General features: G+C 43.5%; 2 protein-coding genes and 1 long non-coding RNA gene across 3 annotated transcripts in view; 1 reads left to right on the forward strand and 2 right to left on the reverse strand.

Moving 5' to 3' along the window:
- Nucleotides 1-258: 258 nt before the first annotated feature.
- On the reverse strand, nt 259-2,429 carry rnf183 (ring finger protein 183). Its single transcript, XM_061956055.1, has 2 exons — nt 2,012-2,429; nt 259-1,485 (listed from the first exon to the last, which is right to left on the reverse strand). The coding sequence occupies exons 1-2, from the start codon at nt 2,342-2,344 to the stop codon at nt 478-480; spliced, it is 1,341 nt and encodes a 446-aa protein (XP_061812039.1). The 5' UTR covers nt 2,345-2,429; the 3' UTR covers nt 259-477.
- Nucleotides 2,430-2,850: 421 nt separating this feature from the next.
- LOC133602882 (uncharacterized) lies at nt 2,851-13,200 on the forward strand. The gene is made up of 3 exons (XR_009814952.1): nt 2,851-3,003; nt 12,279-12,384; nt 12,860-13,200. It is a non-coding gene; the product is annotated as an uncharacterized lncRNA (long non-coding RNA).
- dhx16 (DEAH (Asp-Glu-Ala-His) box polypeptide 16) overlaps nt 3,147-21,341 on the reverse strand; it is a 31,888-nt gene continuing 13,693 nt past the window's right edge. Inside the window, exons 16-21 of the mRNA XM_061956045.1 lie at nt 15,073-15,191; nt 14,714-14,781; nt 14,479-14,641; nt 14,242-14,403; nt 11,850-12,023; nt 3,147-3,906 (exon numbers count right to left, since the gene is read on the reverse strand). Coding sequence (XP_061812029.1) covers nt 3,778-3,906; nt 11,850-12,023; nt 14,242-14,403; nt 14,479-14,641; nt 14,714-14,781; nt 15,073-15,191 — 815 coding nt within the window. The 3' untranslated portion in view covers nt 3,147-3,777. The remainder of the gene's footprint in view (nt 3,907-11,849; nt 12,024-14,241; nt 14,404-14,478; nt 14,642-14,713; nt 14,782-15,072; nt 15,192-21,341) is intronic.

The following is a 21,341-nucleotide window of genomic DNA, read 5'->3' on the forward strand; positions in this document are numbered from 1 at the left end:
TTTTCAGTATGTGGCCTTTGGTGGAAAAAGTTTGGACACCTTAAACTAAAGTATCAAAAGTAACGACATTTTGATTGAAGGATTGATGTTAGAGCATTAAGATCTAGTATTGGTGGTATCGATATTTCAGTATTGGTCCACACATCCCTATATGGTGGTACTTGGAGAAGAGAGTGGTTGAGGGGTTGACAAGCAGGTTAAAAACGCCATGGCCACCTGTCATGTGATGTAGTGTTGCTCAATAAAGTGACATGAAAGTTGTTCTGAACATTCCAGTTATACTGCAAGTTTACTTTCCAGTAAATACTTTGACTTTGTGATTAAATATTTACAGATAATATACAATAAATCCTAGGTGTTGGGGAGTCCATGGCTTTCACAGTTTGACTTGATGCAATTTGCAGTTTTCCTTCATTAGAAAATGTCCGCTGCTTCATTTCTTCAGGGGGGGTTTCCACAGTGCTTTGCGGAGAGAGGTCAGTGAGGGGTCCCGGCAGCCCGCCCGACCCAGGTTGTGGTCAGACTCCTCGGAGTGAAAGCCCTTCCCGCTTCCTGCTCTGTCTGGTTCCCGGGTCGTCCAGGCCTGCGGCCCACGTTGGGGATGATAATAAATGCCAGGACCCCCACCAGCAGGAATAACACGGCGATGGTGACGACGATCCCCACCGTGGCGTAGTAGCACCGGCTGGAGCGGAAAAACCTGCGCATGCGACCTCGGACCCTATTGGGGGGCCGGCCCACGTCCACCATGGTGGCGGGCTCCGTGCCCTCCTCCAAGGTTGCGAGGCGGAGGTCGCCGGTGGGGGCGGCCTGGGCCTCCTGGCTCTTGTGAGGCAGCGTGAGGACGCCGTGCGTGGCGGGGGCGTTCTTCAGGAAGAGCTTGCCCTTGCTGCGCTTGAAGCGGATGGACCTGGCCCTCTGCATCTCTGGCGGGAGCCGACCGATGATGTCCTCATTGTTGCCCAGCCGGGGGAGGTCCTGGCCGTGGGGGATCTCAGTCACCTCACGGCACACGGGGCAGGACAGGGTCTTGACCTCGTGGGAGGTGACGTTGATGCGTGCGAGGCACTCCAAGCAGAAGGTGTGACCGCAGGCCAGCAGCTTGGGGGTCTTGAAGATGTTATCGTAAGAGCAGAAGCAGATGGCGCACTCCGTTTCCTCCACGTCGTTGTCCGGCGCGCTCGCCCTGCGGTGGTGGTCGGCGTCCCCGTCCCTCCTCACCCGTCTTACGGCCTCGGTGCTCCTCCCACGTCGAGTTCCCTCCTCCCGGTGCCGCTGCGTCCTGCGTCCTCTCTCCCCGCTGTCTGAGTCATTGCTCCTGGACCTTCTGACCCGGGCAGGTTGCGGCCTCCGGTTCTCCTTGCTGCCCATTCGGGGCTTAACGTTGGCGGGAGGCCTGGCATCACGGCTCTGGTTCCGGTGGGGACCGCGTCTCTCGCGATCATCGCTCATGTCGGACTGCGCTGAGTCAAGTCTTTCCCAAAACTGTGGAAAAAAAATCAAACCACTCGTTGGTTCAGACAGCAACAAGCCGGAAGTGAGTAGGCGGGATCGAGCGTTAACGCGCTAACGATTCCTTAAGTATCTTTACGTTGCTTTCGCTCTATTTGTTTTTGCGGGCTTTTCTAAAAGGACGTGAGCACACATGCCTCAGCCAAGTGCGATGAATACACCTGGTGAGAATTTTTACAGGCCGAAACCTCGAAAACGGCACGTAACAAAAATGCAACAAGTGGGTGTCCACAGCTATTTTGGTGTTAACCCACGGAACATGATAATACGATTAAGTGGAACTGGGGGAAAAAAAGAGCAAATATGGGAAAACTTGCTATGTTGATCAAAATAAAACTACTAATAGGCTTTGTTTTAGTCAATTCTTTTAAATAAAAAATATCAATATGGCCCCTGCATTCTTTGATTTGTGTTTGGACATTTTCAACATGTTCACTAATAATTCAGGTTGTGTGAATCAGGTCCCAAGTGAGTGCACGGATGATAAAAACAAACATACCTGATGAAGAAGTCTCACATCACCAAAGAGGTTCCAGCAGTCCCAAGGTGGGGCGGCACACCCAAATTCATAATGACAAAAACGATAAAACCCCCTCTGCTGCTGAGCTGTTGCTGTGGAAGTGGCCTTCCTTTCGACTTCCAAGGATCGCTCCCGTCTCATTTTCTTATTGTGACACACGAAGACGCCTCCTACGGACACGCCCCCTGCCGTCTCTGGTCGAACCAGTTGGACCTGCTGGAGTGTGTTCTGCATGGGGGGAATAAGTACAGTCAGAACACTCACATTAGCACACGGACAAGCACTGTACTCTGGTATGTACAGTGCAGCCATGAAGTATTCACAGCGCTTCACTTTCTCCACATTGTGTTGTGTTAGAGCATTATTCTTAAATGGAACACACTTATTTTTCCTCAAAATTTACACACAATACCCTATAATGACAATGTGAAAAGCTTTTTTGTAAGTTTTTGCAAATTCATTAAAAATAAAAACAAAAATCACACAGACTATAATTGCTTTGGCAGCAATTGCAGCCTCAAGTCTTTTTAAATACAATTGTAGTTATGAGATCATTTGTGTAGAATTTAGAGGACAAAAATGAATGTATTCCATTTTGGAATACGGCTGTAACATAAAATGTGGGGAAAGTAAAGCGCTGTGAATACTTTCCGGATGCACTGTTAAAGCAAGTGCAACACAAAAAGCTTTGACCTCCACGGCTGCCGTATAAGCCAACAGTTTTGACTGATGTGACGGGACAGACGGGTCACATGTTGCACATTTGCACAGGTGACGTCACAGGTGCGATGCAAACCAAGTCGGATTCCACAGGCGGCACAAAGCGACCAGGGTACTACAGCACAGCATGCATAACCGGCTCATACCCTTCGAATCTGCTCCGCTCGCTGGCGCTTCACTTTGCGGTTTCACCTTTAGCCTTTGTTCGAACCCAACGGCTCACCAGGCACTGAAGATCAACATTTCAGGAGGTAAAAGAACAAAAGAGTTAAACAGGACAAAAAAAGGCTGCTTAATGGCAAGAAAAGAGGATTCTCGTTAAAACAATGCATCATAGCAACCCCCAGAGACAATGTAAATATGTCCCCAAGTGGCTTTGAAGAAATCCGACATATTGCAGGCACAAATATTTTTACTTCCAAGCTGTAAAGAGTAAAAATACATTTCGGGAACTGACAGAATGCCACCTGCCTTTCAAACAAGCAAAACAAAAAAAGCGCAGGATTAAGACAGAAAATAGTGCTTGTATTTCAGTGTTTCCTCACTGACCACCTTGCACAAAAGCTGTAGACGGTATGAGATCTGTGTTAAATTCACGCTAACAATGACAAATAAAAACCATGAATGTAATGCAATGTTTTCCAAAGAATGTGTGGATAGAATACAAACAGTTGTAAAAATGTATTGCTTCTCAGCAATGAGGACATTCTTCTTTACATATTGTCGGATATTGTCCAGCGACATCATGTGTCACATTCCCTAAAAAGGCGCACGGTGAGGACAGTCCGGCAGTCAGTTTATGATTAAACCAGTTGAACGTTTTTGACCCAGTTCTCTCTGCAATCTTTTAATCCACGTGATTGTGCTCACTCTGCCTCCTGAGCTTGTCCACGCCTCATTCATTAGACTTTTTTTTTTTAGTAACTGTGTCAAAACACACACACAGCAGCAAACCGTGAGCAATGTGGCTGCTTGCCGCCGAAGTAAAAAGGACTTATAAAGCCTGCGAGGTGTACCACTTGGCTTCAGCCCAGCTCCTCCTTGGCCTTGCCCTGCTTCCGGGGCATCTTCTTGCTGCTGCTGTCCTCCACCTCTTTGCTCTTGTAGTAATGAGGCGCCACCTCCAGCAGCCAGCCACTCTCGATCTCCACCACCTGCAGCGGGCACAGGAGAGGTCGGGTTGGAGGCGGAGTCTGATAATTGCCGACTGCGCTTCCTGGTTACGTGTCATATCAGCCTTAACATGCACTAATTTTGTGGAGTCATGCTAGACTCGGGGAAAAAGCAGCAACTATGCTCCTTTGTTCAAGCTAGGGATGGGCGTCACATTTCCTTGTTCAACAACTGGGGCCTAGAACGATGAGTTAGCGATTAAAATCTTGAACTGATATCCAAACATTTTGGAAGGGACGGGAACAAAGAAGAATACATGTTTGTGTTCAATCTTTTTACATACTAATACTTCTGTAGTAAATGCTGAGACATAGGAGCACGTCAACACGTGTTGAAGCGCAAAGAGCCTCACGCCATCCATTCTCCACCAGGCTGTAGCGCAGCTATTTACATTATTTTAATAGTGAGATGTTTTTGTTTGAAATTGGGCCACCATTTCTGTTTACTTTCTGGTTCGATTGCTGAGGCTGCACGTCAAGGGAGCAAACTAGTTACACCCTCTGCTGGTCGCTGTAGCCAAAATTATATTGTACACTTTATCGCCCCCATTTCTAACGTTCATAGATTTTGAGTGCATGATCAATAATCACAAAATAATTACGGTTTTAAGATTATGCATTGGTTAATTTTACAACAAAAAATTGATAAAATCATAGACATCCCTTAAATATGTTGATGTGTTATTTATTATTATCGTGCAATCAGTAATTAAAAAATTTACAGTACAAAATAATAAAAACGAAACGTATTATCGTAATAGTAAATTATTATTTAATGAATAATTCAAGTGTTATGGTCATCAACTGTCATGCAGGCCTATTTATTCAGTTTTAATAATCAATTTTAAGCGGTGTTAATAATAACTGGAATGCACATAATTAGATACTCTAGTGCTGCTGTTCTACAAGCTCCTGATGTTTAGTGTTGTACACTTGCTACATTAACTTACAATACCTATAGTTTATTCTCCAGACCGAAAGAGCAATCTCTAACAATAAATAATCACTGAATGTACCTGTTGCTGTTTGTTTACACCGAACTAACTCAACACTAAGCTACTTGTTCATAACTGAAACGTTTATACAAAACCCAAAACCAGTCAAGTTGGCATGTTGTGTAAATCGTAAATAAAAACAGAATACAATGATTTGCAAATTCCTTTCAACCAATATTCAGTTGAATACACTGCAAAGACAAGATACTTAACGTTCGAACTGGTAAACTTTTGTTATTTTTTGCAAATATTAGCTCATTTGGAATTTGATGCTGCAACATGTTTCATGAGAATCTGGAGAAATCACTGCACAAACATTGAATGCCTGTGACCTTCAAAACCTGTATGTACCTTTGAGCATTAATGGTGCCTTCACAGATGTGTAAGTTACCCATGCCCTGGGCACTAATAAAGTTAAAGTTAAAGTACCAATGATTGTCACACTAGGTGTGGCGAAATTATTCTCTGCATTTGACCCATCACCCTTGATCACCCCCTGGGAGGTGAGGGGAGCAGTGGGCAGCAGCGGTGGCCGCGCCCGGGAATCATTTTTGGTGATTTAACCCCCAATTCCAACCCTTGATGCTGAGTGTCAAGCAGGGAGGTAATGGGTCCCATTTTTATAGTCTTTGGTATGACTCGGCCGGGATTTGAAATCACGACCTACCGATCTCAGGGCGGACACTCTAACCACTAGGCCACTGAGTAGATATACACCCCCATACCATCACAGATGCTGGCTTTTGAACTTTGCGCCTTGGACAATCCGGATGGTGCTTTTCCTCTTTGCTCAGGAGGACAGGACGTCCACAGTTTCCAAAAACAATTTGAAATGTGGACTCGTCAGACCACAGAACACTTTTACACTTTGCATCAGTCCATCTTAGATGAGGTTGGGCCCGGCGGCATTTCTGGGTGTTGTTGATAAATGGCTTTCGCATTGCAAAGTACAGTTTTTACTTAAACTTACAGATGTAGCGACAAACTGTAGTTACTGACAGTGGTTTTCTTAAGTGTTCCTGAGCCCATGTTGTGATATCCTTTACACACTTATGTCGCTTTTTGATGCAGTACCGCTTGAGGGATCCAAGGTTACGGGCATTCAATGTTATGTGATGTGATTTCTCCAGATTCTGTGAACCTTTTGATGATATTACAGATCTTAGATGGTGAAATCCTTATATTCGTTGCAATAGCTTGTTGAGAAATGTTGTTCTTAAACTGTTCGACAATTTGCTCACGAATTTGTTCACAAAGTAGTGACCCTCGCCCCATCCTTGTTTGTGAATGACTGCGCATTTCATGGAAGCTGCTTTTATACCCAATCATGGCACCCACCTGTTGTAAATTAGTTCACCTGCGGGATGTTCCAAATAGGTGTTTGATGAGCATTCCTCAACTTTCTCAGTCTTTTTTGCCACTTGTGCCAGTTTTTTTGAAACATGCTGCAGGCATCAAATTCCAAATGAGCTAATATTTGCAAAAAATAAACTTTTCCAATTCGAACGTTAAGTATCTTGTCTTTGCAGTCTATTCAATTGAAAAGGATTTACAAATCATTGTATTCTGTTTTTATTTACGAATTACAGAACGTGCCAACTTTACTGGTTTTTGGCTTTGTATATATACATATATATATATATATATATATATATATATATATACATACATACATGTAGATATACATACATACACACATATACATACACATTCATACATATTTATACACACACATAAACATACAGCATATATATATGCACACACACACATAAACATACAGCATATATATATGCACACACACACACACGCACACACACACAAATACATACATACATATATATATATACATACATACATGTAGATATACATACACACATACATACACATATACATTCATACATATTTATACACACACATAAACATACAGTATATATATGCACACACACACACACAAATACATACATATACATATATATATATATATATATATATATAAATATATATATATATATATACATACATACACATTCATACACACACATAAACATACAGCATATATATATGCACACACACACACACACACACACACACACACACACACACACACACACACACACACACACATAAATATATATATATATATATATATATATATATATATATATACAAACCCCATATGAGCTGGAAAATTGTGTTAGATGTAAATATAAACGGAATACAATGATTTGCAAATCCTTTTCAACCCATATTCAATTGAATGCACTACAAAGACAAGATATTGATGTTCAAACTCATAAACATTTTTTTTTTTTGCAAATAATAATTAACTTAGAATTTCATGGCTGTAACATGCGCCAAAGTAGTTGGGAAAGGGCATGTTCACCACTGTGTTACACGGCCTTTCCTTTTAACAACACTCAGTTTGGGAACTGAGGAGACACATTTTTTAAGCTTTTCAGGTGGAATTCTTTCCCATTCTTGCTTGTTGTACAGCTTAAGTTGTTCAACAGTCTGGGGGTCTCCATTGTGGTATTTTAGGCTTCATAATGCGCCACACATTTTCAATGGGAGACAGGTCTGGACTACAGGCAGGCCAGTCTAGTACCCGCACTCTTTTACTATGAAGCCACGTTAATGTAACACGTGGCTTGGCATTGTCTTGCTGAAATAAGCAGGTCATGGTAACGTTGCTTGGATGGCAACATATGTTGCTCCAAAACCTGTATGTACGTTTCAGCATTAATGGCGCCTTCACAGATGTGTACAGGTAAGTTACCCATGTCTTGGGCACTAATACACCCCCATACCATCACAGATGCTGGCTTTTCAACTTTGCGCCTATAACAATCCGGATGGTTCTTTTCCTCTTTGGTCCGGAGGACACAACGCCCACAGTTTCCAAAAACAATTTGAAATGTGGACTCGTCAGACCACAGAACACTTTTCCACTTTGTATCAGTCCATCTTAGATGAGCTTAGGCCCAGTGAAGCCGATGGCGTTTCTGGGTGTTGTTTTTTCGTCTTGCATAAGAGAGTTTTAACTTGCACTTACAGATGTAGCGACCAACTGTAGTTACTGACAGTGGGTTTCTGAAGTGTTCCTGAGCTCATGTGGTGATATCCTTTACACACTAATGTCGCTTGTTGATGCAGTACAGCCTGAGGGATCGAAGGTCACAGGCTTAGCTGCTTACGTGCAGTGATTTCTCCAGATTCTCTGAACCCTTTGATCATATTACGGACCGTAGATGGTGAAATCCCTAAATTCCTTGCAATAGCTGGTTGAGAAAGGTTTTTCTTAAACTGTTCAACAATTTGCTCACGCATTTGTTGACAAAGTGGTGACCCTCGCCCCATCCTTGTTTGTGAATGACTGAGCATTTCATCTACTTTTATACCCAATCATGGCACCCACCTGTTCCCAATTTGCCTGTTCACGGGATGTTCTAAATAAGTGTTTGATGAGCATTCCTCAACTTTATCAGTATTTATTGCCGCCTTTCCCAACTTCTTTGTCACGTGTTGCTGGCATCAAATTCTAAAGTTAATGATTATTTGCAAAACAATTTTTTTTATTAGTTTGAACATCAAATATGTTGTCTTTGTAGCATATTCAACTGAATATGGGTTGAAAATGATTCGAAAATCATTGTATTTCGTTTATATTTACATCTAACACAATTTCCCAACTCATGTGGAAACGGGGTTTGTATATATATATATATACATATATATATATATATATATATATATATATATATATATATATATATATATATATATATAACCCCGAACGGGACAAGCGGTAGAAAATGGATAGATGGAATGGATATATACACACTAGAGATGCGCGGATAGGCAATTATTTCATCCGCAACCGCATCAGAAAGTCGTCAACCATCCGCCATCCACCCGATGTAACATTTGATCAGAACCGCACCCGCCCGCCATCCGCCCGTTGTTATATATCTAATATAGACGATGCAAGGCATTAGTGAGGTTATAAAGCTTTTGCCTGTTAAAGAAAGGAGACTGATCCAATGCAGCACAGACATTCGCGTGCCACGCTGTCACGACCCAGACGCACACCAGTGCGCAATCATATGGGAGCCGCGCTGAGCGCACCTCCAAGCGCGTCTCGCTGCCGGCGACGGCCGGGTATGGGCCCAACGCTCCAGCGCCATCCATTTTCAGGGCTACCGGTAGTTGATTCGGCAGGTGGGTTGTTACACACTCCTTAGCGGGTTCCGACGTCCATGGCCACCGTCCTGCTGTCTATATCAACCAGGGTGAGCCCCACCCCTTTCGTGAGCGCACTGCGCGCGGAGTGACCCCTGTTACGAGCCCCCGGCCACGGGGGTGGCGGGCAGGTAAGCTGCTTACCTGCTGCGCGTGACGCCGGCCGCGGCGAAGGCGGACGAGGCGGGGTGTCGGTGCGGTGGGCGCGGTGGTGACCCTGGACGTGCGTCGGGCCCTTCTCGCGGATCGCCTCAGCTACGGCTCCCGGTGGGGCCCTCTCGGGGGAAGGGGCCTCGGTCCCGGACCCCGGCGAGGCGTCGGCTGGGGGCCTTCTCCGCTCCGTAAAAGTGTCCATCTCTTTTTTTTTTTTTTCTTCTGTTGTGGCATATGCAGCAGGTGCCTGCTCGTTTTTCGTATGTGGGTAACAACATTTAACTATGTATATATATTTCCGAATTGGTTTAACTGCCACCCGCCTGAATCTATTTAAAATCTTTTTTTTTTTTTTTTCAACCGCCCGACCCGACCCGACCCGCGGATAAAATCTATTTTTTTTAAATTTCATCCGCCCGATCCGCGGATTATCCGCGGACTCCGCGGTTGTGCCCGCAAACCGCGCATCTCTAATACACACATATACTGTATATCCATCCATTTTCTACCGCTTATTCTTTTCGGGGTCACGGGGGGCCGCTGGAGCCAATCTCAGCTACAATCGGGCGAAAGGCGGGGTACATCCTAGACAAGTCGTATATATATATATATATACATACTCATACATAGTGCTTTCAAAGTGTGCATTTTCTTACTAAAATAAATGATAAATAAATAAATGGGTTGTACTTGTATAGCGCTTTTCTACCTTCAAGGTACTCAAAGCGCTTTGACACTACTTCCACATTTACCCATTCACACACACATTCACACACTGATGGAGGGAGCTGCCTTGCAAGGCGCTAACCAGCACCCATCAGGAGCAAGGGTGAAGTGTCTTGCTCAGGACACAACGGACATGACGAGGTTGGTACTAGGTGGGGATTGAACCAGGGACCCTCGGGTCGCACACGGCCACTCTTGCACTGCGCCACGCCGTCCAAAATAAAGACTTTTGTTAAAGGCTAGAACCAGTTATTCATGTTTACATTGTTTTATTATGGAATTAGGTTTCATTATATGAACTTTTCAATTTTTGAACCATGTTCAAGAACCAATTACGGTATGTTGTAAATCGAGTTTCCACAGTATATACATATGTACATATATGTTCAGAGGGCGTAAAGCCTACCTCCACTGACACCATCTCCTTAAATTTTGGATCAACGTTTGCAATAAAAGTGGAATTCATGTTGGTAATGTTAAAGCAAAAAAGTGACATGGGGAAGAAAGACTGCTTTGATATACTTGGCAGCGAAAAAGTGGCTATTAGGGCCTTTTTTTTTCACCGCAGGAACTTTTGCAGGAACTTTCTCATTTACCCGGTTAAATAAAGTTCCCCCTGAGTTTCCACCAAAAACTACCCAGGTAGATCTAGTTCCACAGGAACTATTTTTAGTTCCTGCCAGCGAGGTGGTACTTCTGAAAGTAGAGGGGCCATTTGTGTGGTCGACCGCTAATTGGTTAAATACGGTTGGGACTTCCGGGAAAACATTTTTTTTTCAAATTCAACGAATGCCATTACAAAATGCGAGACAACTTGTTTATGTCTTATTTCTTGTGTATTTCTACTACAAAATATTGAACAATGAAGAAAAAACAAAAAACAAAAGCGACTTTGGACTTGCAGGAACTTTTGTGGGGCATTTGTTTGCTGAAGAACGCTGATTAGAGGAACTACCTTGTAGTGTTTTTACTCACTTGGGAGTTTAATGCTAATTATCATTTTGTTACATACTTAATTTCCATAAGCAAAACTACAATAAGCGGACAGACTATTTTAAACGTATATACTGAGGGATATTCAGTATTCAGCTGAACTTGAAGCGGCGAGGCGAGCTGCTCACTCTGGGACTCTGACTACGTTACTTGAGGATAAATGTGAAATAAAATGGGCAGTAAACAAGCGGAACAAAGGTAAATCACATAAAATACTTACTATTTACTTTGTTACATGCTGTTAAAGTAGTCTGTGAGTGACACACCATTTGTGTAGTTATTAGCCTTAACACAAGTGAACCGAATGCTAATGAAGGAAATAACTTTATTGTCATTGTACAAGGAAAATGCTAACCTGCTAACGCTAACACTAAATCTGATGTGTTCGTGTTGTCGCCGTGAGATAAACACTGACATTAATTCTTTATATATTGTTATTCAAGGCTAAAATGTACAATATAGACTAACTTGACCCTCATGAATTCAACATTTACTGAGGGGACGACTTTTTGACTGTTGGACACTGTGAACAAAAGCCTGACTTGTTATGTAAAATTCAGTACCATTTGTTTTTAAATCATATAGATTTGTATATTTTGCTTTGTATTTTATTTACTTACACTTTGGTGAAATACTTTTGACCTATTATTGTCTGTTTATTTACATGGTATCAGTGTAGCAATATAGTTACTGTACCTTCATCAGCCTGAGTTTTATAAACTACTCTGAACTGCAGTAGAAACACAAACCACACACTTCTACACATTTGGTGGAAAAAGATCTATTGCGCTGCTCTATTGTTATGACGTACAAACAAACCTGTCTCATGAACTCCTTGGTGGTCATGACCAGCTCGTGGTAGATAAGCCAGCGGGGCTGCTCTTCAAACAGCGAGCTGCTGGGGTGAATGTAGACCGTCTGCTGGTGCTTCACCGTCCTGTAGCCGCCTTTGCTGAGCCGAGCTGTGTGGTAGAAGTACCCCGCTGTCACAGCCTGGACGGGGAAAACAAACAAAGCTTGTTACTTTACATTCTCAGCTATCACTTCAAGAAGATACTTTTGTCAACAATATTCATGCATAACCTACAAGAGTCGCTGACCTTAAGGCTGAGTGTAAAGCTAGTGTAGAAGCATCTCATTCAAGATGTATTCAGAGTGGTATTTGCTTAAGATCACCTGGCAGATTGCGTCTAAATCCCTCACAGTAGCACTCTAAACAACTACCAGATTTTCTTAACATCTTTTCAGCACCTGCACAGGACCCACCTGAGACCACCCCGGAATGGGCTCACCATGGTAAAGCTCTAACGGATATTTGACTGATGAATGTGTGTCACACGCATGTCATGCAAAGGTAAATTAGAGTGCATGTCACACACACTTCACACAAGGGTAATATAGAGTTTGGGCTACAGATTAACAGATATGTTTTTTCAGGGCCGATACAGATTATTAGTAATCAAGGAGGCCCATAACGATATCTGTAGCCGATATACATGTGCAGTAAAATTTGGCTAAACATGAATAGTATCGTCAGTAAAGAGCTGGACAAGGCCTTAGGTTTTTTATTTTTTTATTACCGGTACATTTTTTAGGAAAAACATCAGGGGAATTTCACAAACACCTTTGTTGAGAAGAATTGTTGTACATTCATGGGTAGCAGGTTATATTTTACTTTCTACATAATTGTAGCTCTTTGCAAATGCACCAAATCATTGAATTTCAATATTTGTGATTCAATAAATAAAGGGTTTGTAAGTTATCTATATCCAGTGTATTAAAGTAAATGTATGTATTATTCTAATTGATCTTTTTTGTAACATCGTTAGTGAATGGCCAGATGGGGCTACAAAACCGGCCCAACCACCTGCGAATGCAGAGAAGAGGACCACACGATGCAGCACTGACTTGTCTGTCCTCTGCTACCCATCCAGTGCAGCTTAAAAGATTTCGCAGAGTTCAACGACAATGCAAAAGACTGTGTAAAGATATGGGAAACTGTCACATAACCACATGCTTCAAAGACACGAAAAGAAGAAGTGAATGAAGCACATATGTGTAGTTGTTTCCCCATATTTCTACACAATAACTCAGAAATGGTAACACTAGCGAGCAATAGAAAATATAGAGTGATTTTTGGTCCACAACATATTTTGCTTTATTCATTATTGACGTGTTTCTTGCTACTTTATGTTGTATATTTTTTACATGAGGTTTCCAGTTCATTTTATCATCTATTATTACACCCAAAAATGTGTTTTCTTTTACCCTATCAATATCTACTTACCGGTAGTCTATTTGTATTTGTGGTTGACCTTCTCTTCTACGGTTACCAAATAGCATTATTTTAGTTTTACTCAGATTCTAAGATAGTCTGTTTTGTAAAACCATCTTTTTAATTTGTTAATTTATTCTGTTATTATTTGTATTAACTTTTGTCTGTTCTATCCTGAAAAAACACAGTTGTGTCATCTGCAAATAATACTAACTTTACGTCCTCTGTAACTATACAAATGTCGTTTATGTACTGCATTAGAAAGAGAGAAAGCCGGGGCTCAACTCTGAACACACCGGGGAAAGATTACCACAAGAACTCAAAAGAAATGCCCTGTCCGATATCAGAACATATTTGAAGATAATAATTTAAAGTGAGAGTAATCTTTATTATTAAATTAATTTGAAAAAAAAAAGGTTTCAGCAATAAAAAGGGAGCTTTTCTCATGCAGGGCAAAAGGGATGGTGCTTGAGCAGTGGTGTTTACCATCTACTTCACTAATTATTATTAAATACTAAGTACTTGTATTATTTGTGTATATATTGTATTTGCTGTTGTAGTTCTGTAAAAAATAAACAAAGTAAAAAAAAAAAGGTTCCAGCAATAAAAAGGGAGCTTTTCTCATGCAGGGCAAAAGGGATGGCGCTTGAGCAGTGGTTTTTACAATCTACTTCACTAATTATTATTAAATACTTAGTACTTGTATTATTTGTGTACATATTGTATTTGCTGTTGTAGTTCTGTAAAAAATAAACAAAGAAAAAAAACGGCAGATACCGATTTATGTCAAAATGCCAAATATCAGCACCGATAATCGGTCAAGCCCTAGTTTGGACTTTATAAAACGAGCAGCAGCTCATTAGCGCCATTCTGTTTTTTATTCTACATCATAGTTGTTCATACTCCCCACCACCGTGTAAACAATGCCCCACTTACCTTGCGTATGGGCATGCTGTCTCCCTGCGAGCTGACCATCTCCACTTCAATGCGCTCCATCAGGCCCTCCAGCTGGTCCCTGACGTCGCGAGCTCGCCTCATGGAGCGGAACTGGATGAAACTCTCGTAGCACCACTGCGTCGAGTAGCCGCTCTCCACCCACTGCAGCAGACATTCGCGCTACATCTTCAGCAGGAACACAAAACGTTGTTTCAATACACAAGTGCACGGTGTTACCTGCGTGTAGACGTTGAGCAGCACCAGGTGGTCGCCGCCGGGCACCACAAAGTTCATCCTGGCATTGTCAGCATGTACCGCCTTGTCTTTGGGCCGGTAGAAAATGGAGTTGTTTACCGAGAGCATGGCCGCTATGGACAGCACCTCCTCTGAGCACTTATACCTGGACAGAAGCGTCACTGAGAGTAAAGAGAGGGACACATTAAGGTGAGGGAGTGTCAGAAGGGACGCTCACTGCTCGGAGGCGAGGATCATTTTGCTCAGCATGGGGTCCACAGGCAGCTCAGCCATCCTGCGACCCAGCTGAAATTCAAAAGATAAGATATATATTATAAGATTGCATGTTGAGTTAAAAACTTATTTTTGCGTTAACATGTTAAATAACTACAGTATGTTCAAATGTTAATTAAAGCAGTAAAAAGAACACAATGTATGATTAGTAAAAACACTTATTTCTATGACTTCTTTCAGAAAAAAAATTAATTGGAAACACAAAGAAATCAAAAGGTAAAGCAGACTTCTAAGATGGACTGCATTACACTTGTGATGGTCTACTTGTGATGGTCTGCTGCATATGATCCACTAGTCAAGTACCGTAGTTAGCTCTCCTAAGTGGTTGAGTGCTCCAAGAGCGTAGAGCTGCTCCAACGCCATCAGCAGAGTCTCGTGAGGAGGCGGGTCCATAAAGTCAAAGTGGAGGAGGTCATTAATGCCTACAGGTAACAAAATGAAATAAATATCACCGTATTTAGACCATAGCAGTACGAAAGTCAATGATACTGTAGATCTTTTCATACAATCGTCACATTGTAATAGTGCAAGTTGATGACACATTCTAGCTGCGTCACGCAAATTTGACAGCGACAAGCGAATAAACGATTCCAATCACAATGTCCTCGCTAGCAGATAACGTCCCTCCAAAGTGCAAAGCTGCTTCTAAGTCCTTACTCCTTGCTTCAATTGTGGCAAATAGAGTACATTTTGTCAATATCTGTATGAACTTGAAATAAACATAATAAACATAAACATTAAGGAACAAACAAGCAGCAACAGGTAACGCCATCTTATAAATAGGACCTACATAACTAATGTTTTATTAGCATATACAGTTTGTATGTTAACGCTAACAAGATGTCCAAATAGAAAATTAAGAAGGAAGAGGAAAAGTATTTTGGGTCTGGCCGTTTTACCGGATATTTTGCTTCGATATCTGCTTGAAGTGTGTCTGTGGGCAAGCAGTCAAAGACAGGAGTGGTAAAACTTTCACGTGTTCCTAAAACATTTTATTTTCACCTGTTTTCTGCTCTGTTGTTAACTATTTATTTTGTAACCGTCTATTTTGGCAAATCATTTTTAGGTTCTGGTCGGATAAATGTGACACTGAGGACGCATCGCTTGTATTTGAACTTACTTCCACATACGAAAGAGGCCTGGGTTGGATATGAAAAATTCGGAATTGCACTGTTCACTGATATGAAAAAATCCCATACAGGTCGCATATGGGCAGAAAAAATCGGAATTGACCTGCAGTGTGAACGAGGCCTTTGTTTAATTTGGTTCTTTATTTTACATATATTACCAAGTATATGTTCAACTGACCTCCTTTCTAAGCTGCCACCTAATCGTGGTAGAGGAGTTTGCGTGTCCCAATGTTCCTAAGGGCTATGTCTGGTAGGGTCTCCCAAGACAAACAGGTCCTAGGTGAGGGATCATACAAAGAGCAGCTCGAAGACCTGTATAGAGAATAAAAATCAAGGACTTGGACTTCCCTCGCCCAGACGCGTGTCACCGGGGCTTCCTTCTGGAGCCAGGCTCGGAGGTGGGGCACGATGGCGAGCGCCTGGTGGCCGGGCCTGTCCCCATGAGGCCCGGCCGGGCACAGTCCAAAGAGGCAACGTGGGTCCCCCCTCCAATGGGCTCACCACTCATAGGAGGGGCCGTAGAGGTCGGGTGAAATGTGAGCTGGGCGGAAGCCGAAGGCAGGGCACTTGGCGATCCGATCCTTGGCGACACAAGCTGGCTCTTGGGACGTGGAACGTCACCTCGCTGGGGGGAAAGAGCCAGATCTGGTGCGCGAGGTGGAGAAGTTCTGGCTAGATATAGTCGGACTCACTTCGACGCACAGCAAGGGCTCTGGAACCAGTTCTCTCGAGAGGGGCTGGACTCTCTTCGACTCTGGCGTTGCAAGCAATGAGCGGCGACGGGCTGGGGTGGCAATTCTTGTTGCACCACAGCTCAAAGCCTGCATGTTGGACTTTAACCCAGTAGACGAGAGGGTAGTTTCCCTCCGCCTTCGGGTGTAGGGACGGGTCCTGACTGATGTTTGTGCTTACGCACCAAACAGCAGCTCAGAGTACCCACCCTTTTTGGATTCCCTTGAGGGAGTACTGGAGAGTGCTCCCTCAGGTGATTACCTTGTTCTGCTGGGTGACTTCAACGCTCATGTTGGCAACGACAGTGAAACCTGGAGAGGCGTGATTGGGAAAATGGCCGCCCGGATCTGAACCCGAGTGGTGTTTTGTTATTGGACTTTTGTGCTCGTCACGGATTGTCCATAACAAACACCATGTTCAAACATAAGAGTATTCATATGTGAACTTGCACCAGGACATCCTCGGCCGCAGTTCCATGATCGACTTTGTAGTTGTGTCATCGGATTTGCGGTCTTTTGTTTTGGACACTCGGGTGAAGAGAGGGGCGGAGCTTTCTACCGATCACGACCTGGTGTTGAGTTGGCTCCTATGGTGGGGGAGGATGCCAGACAGACCTGGCAGGCCCAAACGCATTGTGAGGGTCTGCTGGGAACGTCTAGCAGTCTCCGGTCAGAGAGAGTTTCAATTCCCAACTTCGTAAGAACTTTGAACATGTCACGAGGGAGGCACTGGATATTGAGTCCGAGTAGACCATGTTCCGTGCCTCTATTGTCGAGGCGGCCGATTGGAGCTGTGGCCGCAAGGTGGTTGGTGCCTGTCGTGGCGGTAATCCTAGAACCCGCTGGTGTCCACCAGTGGTGAGGGATGCCGTCAAGCTGAAGAAAGAGTCCTATCGGGTCCTTTTGGTTCATGGGACTCCAGAGGCAGCTGACAGGTACCGAAAGGCCAAGCGGTGTTCGGCTTCGGCGGTCACGGAGGCAAAAACTCGGACATGGGAGGAGTTTAGGGAAGCCATGAAAAACAACTTCCGGACGGCTTCGAAGCGATTCTGGACCACCATCCGCCGCCTCAGCAGTGCGCTGTCAACACCGTGTATGGTGAGGATGGTGTTCTACTGACCCCAAATGCGGATGTTGTGGATCGGTGGAAGGAATACTTCGAAGACCTTCTCAATCCCAACAAAAAGGTCTTCCCATGAGGAAGCAGTGCCTGGGGAATTTGTGGTGGCTTCTCCTATTTCTAGGGCTGAGGTTGCAGAGGTAGTTAAAAAGCTCCTTAGTGGCAAGGCCCCGGGGGTGGGTGAGATCAGCCCGGAGTTCCTTAAGGCTCTGGATGCTGTCTTGGTTGACAAGACTCTGCAACATCGCGTGGACATCGTGGCGGTACCTCTGGATTGGCAGACCGGGGTGGTGATTCCTCTCTTTCAGAAGGGGAACCAGAGAGTGTGTTCCAACTATCGTGGGATCAAACTCCTCGGCCTTCCCGGTAAGGTGTATTCAGGTGTACTGGAGAGAAAGCTATGCCGAATAGTCGAACCTCGGATTTAGGAGGAACAGTGTGGTTTTCGTCCTGGTTGTGGAACGGTGGACCAGCTCTATACTCTCGGCAGGGTCCTTGAGGGTGCATGGGAGTTTGCGTGGCGAAGTTGGGAGAGTGGCCGTGCCAGCAATCTGAGGGTTACTGGTTCAATCCCCACCTTCTACCATCCTAGTCACGTCCGTTGTGTCCTTGAGCAAGACACTTCACCCTTGCTCCTGATGGGACTGGTTAGCGCCGTGCATGGCAGCTCCCGCCATCAGTGTGTGAATGTGTGTGTGTGAATGGGTGAATGTGGAAAATAGTGTCAAAGCGCTTTGAGTTCCTTAAAAAAGGTAGAAAAGCGCTATACAAGTACGACCCATTTACCATTTACCATTTGCCCAACCAGTCTACATGTGCTTTGTGGACATGGAGAAGGCATTAGACCGTGTCCTCGGGGGAGTGTTCAGAGAGTTTGGGGAATCAGACTGTCTGATTGTGGCGGTCCGCTCCATGTATGATCAGTGTCAGAGCTTGGTCCGCATTACCGGCAGTACGTCGGAGCTGTTTCCAGTGAGGGTTGGACTCCGCCAAGGCTGCCCTTTGTCACCTATTCTGTTCATAATTTTTATGGACAAAATATCTAAGCGCAGTCAGGGCGTTGAGGGGATCCAGTTTGGTGGCTGCAGGATTAGGTCTCTGTTTTTTGCAGATGATGTGGTCCTGAAGGCTTCATCTGGCCAGGATCTTCAGCTCTCACTGGATCGGTTCGCAGCCGAGTGTGAAGCACTCCGAGTCCATGGTTCTCGCCCGGAAAAGGGTGGAGTGCCATCTCCGGGTTGGGGAAGAGATCTTGCCCCATGTGGAAGAGTTCAAATACCTCGGAGTCTTGTTCACGAGTGAGGGAAGAGAGGATCGTGAGGTCGACAGGCGGATCGGTGCGGCGTCTTCAGTAATGCGGACGCTGTATCGATTTGTTGTGGTGAAGAAAGAGCTGAGCCGGAAGGCAAAGCTCTCAATTTACCGGTCCATCTACGTTCCCATCCTCACCTATGTCATGAGCTTTGGGTTATGACCGAAAGGATAAGATCACGGGTACAAGCGGCCGAAATGAGTTTCCTCCGCCGGGTGGCGGGGCTCTCCCTTAGAGATAGGGTGAGAAGCTCTGTCATCGGGAGGAGCTCAAAGTAAAGTCGCTGCTCCTCCACATCGAAAGGAGCCAGATGAGGTGGTTCGGGCATCTGGTCAGGATGCCACCCGAATGCCTTCCTAGGAAGGTGTTTAGGGCACGTCCGACCGGTAGCAGGCCACGGGGAAGACCCAGGACACGTTGGCTGGCCTGGGAACGCCTCGGGATCCCCCTCGAGGAGCTAGACGAAGTGGCTGGGGAGAGGGAAGTCTGGGCTTCTCTGCTTAGGCTGCTGCCCTCGCGACCCGACCTCGGATAAGTGGAGGAAAATGGATGGATGGATGGATGTTCATCTGACAACCAAGTGTTTTTTGCACTTTTTAAGTTATTTCTTTTAAATTGAAGTAATATATAGTGACACTCCTGTAAAAGTACAGTTTCAATGTTATGTGCATTTATAACAGGAAATAATAAAAGTAATTACAAAATCCTTGTTTATTTCAACTATTTTCCTTAAAAGTCGCATTGAGGCTGAAGTGTGTTTTATACGATTATTCGATTAATCGAACAAATTACTCAATAGATTACTCAATTACTAAAATACAGCAAAAACTAACAAGGTATTGTTAGTAAAATAGCAAGTACATTAATAAGTTTTGATGAAGTGAATTAGTGAATTATATTTATATAGCGCTTTTCTCTAGTGACTCAAAGCGCTTTACATAGTGAAACCCAATATCTAAGTTACATTTAAACCAGTGTGGGTGGCACTGGGAGCAGGTGGGTAAAGTGTCTTGCCCAAGGACACAACGGCAGTGACTAGGATGGCAGAAGCGGGGACCGAACCTGCAACCCTCAAGTTGCTGGCACGGCCGCTCTACCAACCGAGCTATACCGCTCTAGAACACTACTGTAAATGACACATGTTAAAAGCTAAATTAGGAGCCTTTGTAACATGTTTTGTAATGGTTGTGTTCTACTATCATTTCTATATCAAATAATATATCATTATATATATTCGGGCTGGGCGATTTGGCAAATAAAATGATCACAATTAATTTTTTCATATCATCCGATCTCAATTACTATCCCAATTGTTTTTTTTTTTAAATTAAAGTCGAATTGTCCCTTGCAGGATTATAGCGAGTACCCTCGCATCCTTACTGTTTACTTCTGCAGTATCTTGAAACAGACATTTCCGCCATGATTGATGGAGGGTAATATATGCTAACAGCTGACAACTTTCATTTTGTTCATATTTATAATTGTGTTTTATAGAGTTGCAGCGGTAAAGGTAACCCACACTTTGATCCGCCCCGTTTTTAGGGCCACTGTTTTACTTCCTATTCGGAAGTGGCAGTAAAGGCATTAAAGGCAACTTTTTTTCCTCTCAAAGTTCTTTTGTTATTTTGCTTGTCATCAAAATGTGCATTCTGCAGTAAACAAAGTATCAGTTGTGTACTGAATACTACAAGACTTTATTTCAAGTTAACATTTACTATACAACACTTTCAAATGGTAAATCATTATTTGTATTCTTTAATTTATTGTATACATCAGTGCTTCTCACCAGCGCTTTGGCAAACAATAAGCCGTGAACCAGATTGTGGACTTTTTTTAAACTCAGATACTGTAGCTTATATTGAATAAAATTACATTAAAGTGCAGTTTAAATTTGAAGTACCGTAAAATAATGTTTACCAACACATAAAACAAGTTGAATGATTATTTCAGGAACAAAAGTTGTTGTTTTTTATCCACAAACTCAAAAATTATTTGAACACAAAGTGTCTGTATGCAATATTTTTTAGTACATGTCATATTAGAGGAGTTGAATCTTTGCAGACACAAACAAAAAGTCTGATTGAAAAATATTTAGATATTAATAAAAGCCTTTTTCTGATTAAATTAGTGGGTGAGTTTATTCTCCCAGTCAGGACTAATAAAGACTTCTGTGAGGGCCTGCAAGTCCACATTTCAGGGCAGGTTTACTGGTGCGCTGCAGCAGATAGTGAAACTAAAGTGGGTCACTAAAGCCGCAGCTCCTTTTAAATGTTTCAACT

Source organism: Nerophis lumbriciformis, linkage group LG04 (assembly GCF_033978685.3).
Source record: "Nerophis lumbriciformis linkage group LG04, RoL_Nlum_v2.1, whole genome shotgun sequence".
NCBI lineage: Eukaryota > Metazoa > Chordata > Actinopteri > Syngnathiformes > Syngnathidae > Nerophis > Nerophis lumbriciformis.

Bases quoted from the DNA above. Each gene is read 5' to 3' on its own strand.
- rnf183 (XM_061956055.1), bottom strand. From the start codon at position 2,344: ATGGCTGCACTGTACATACCAGAGTACAGTGCTTGTCCGTGTGCTAAT. The intron at 1,486-2,011 runs GTATGTTTGTTT...TTTTTTCCACAG, and splicing joins ATGTGAGACTTCTTCATCAG to TTTTGGGAAAGACTTGACTC.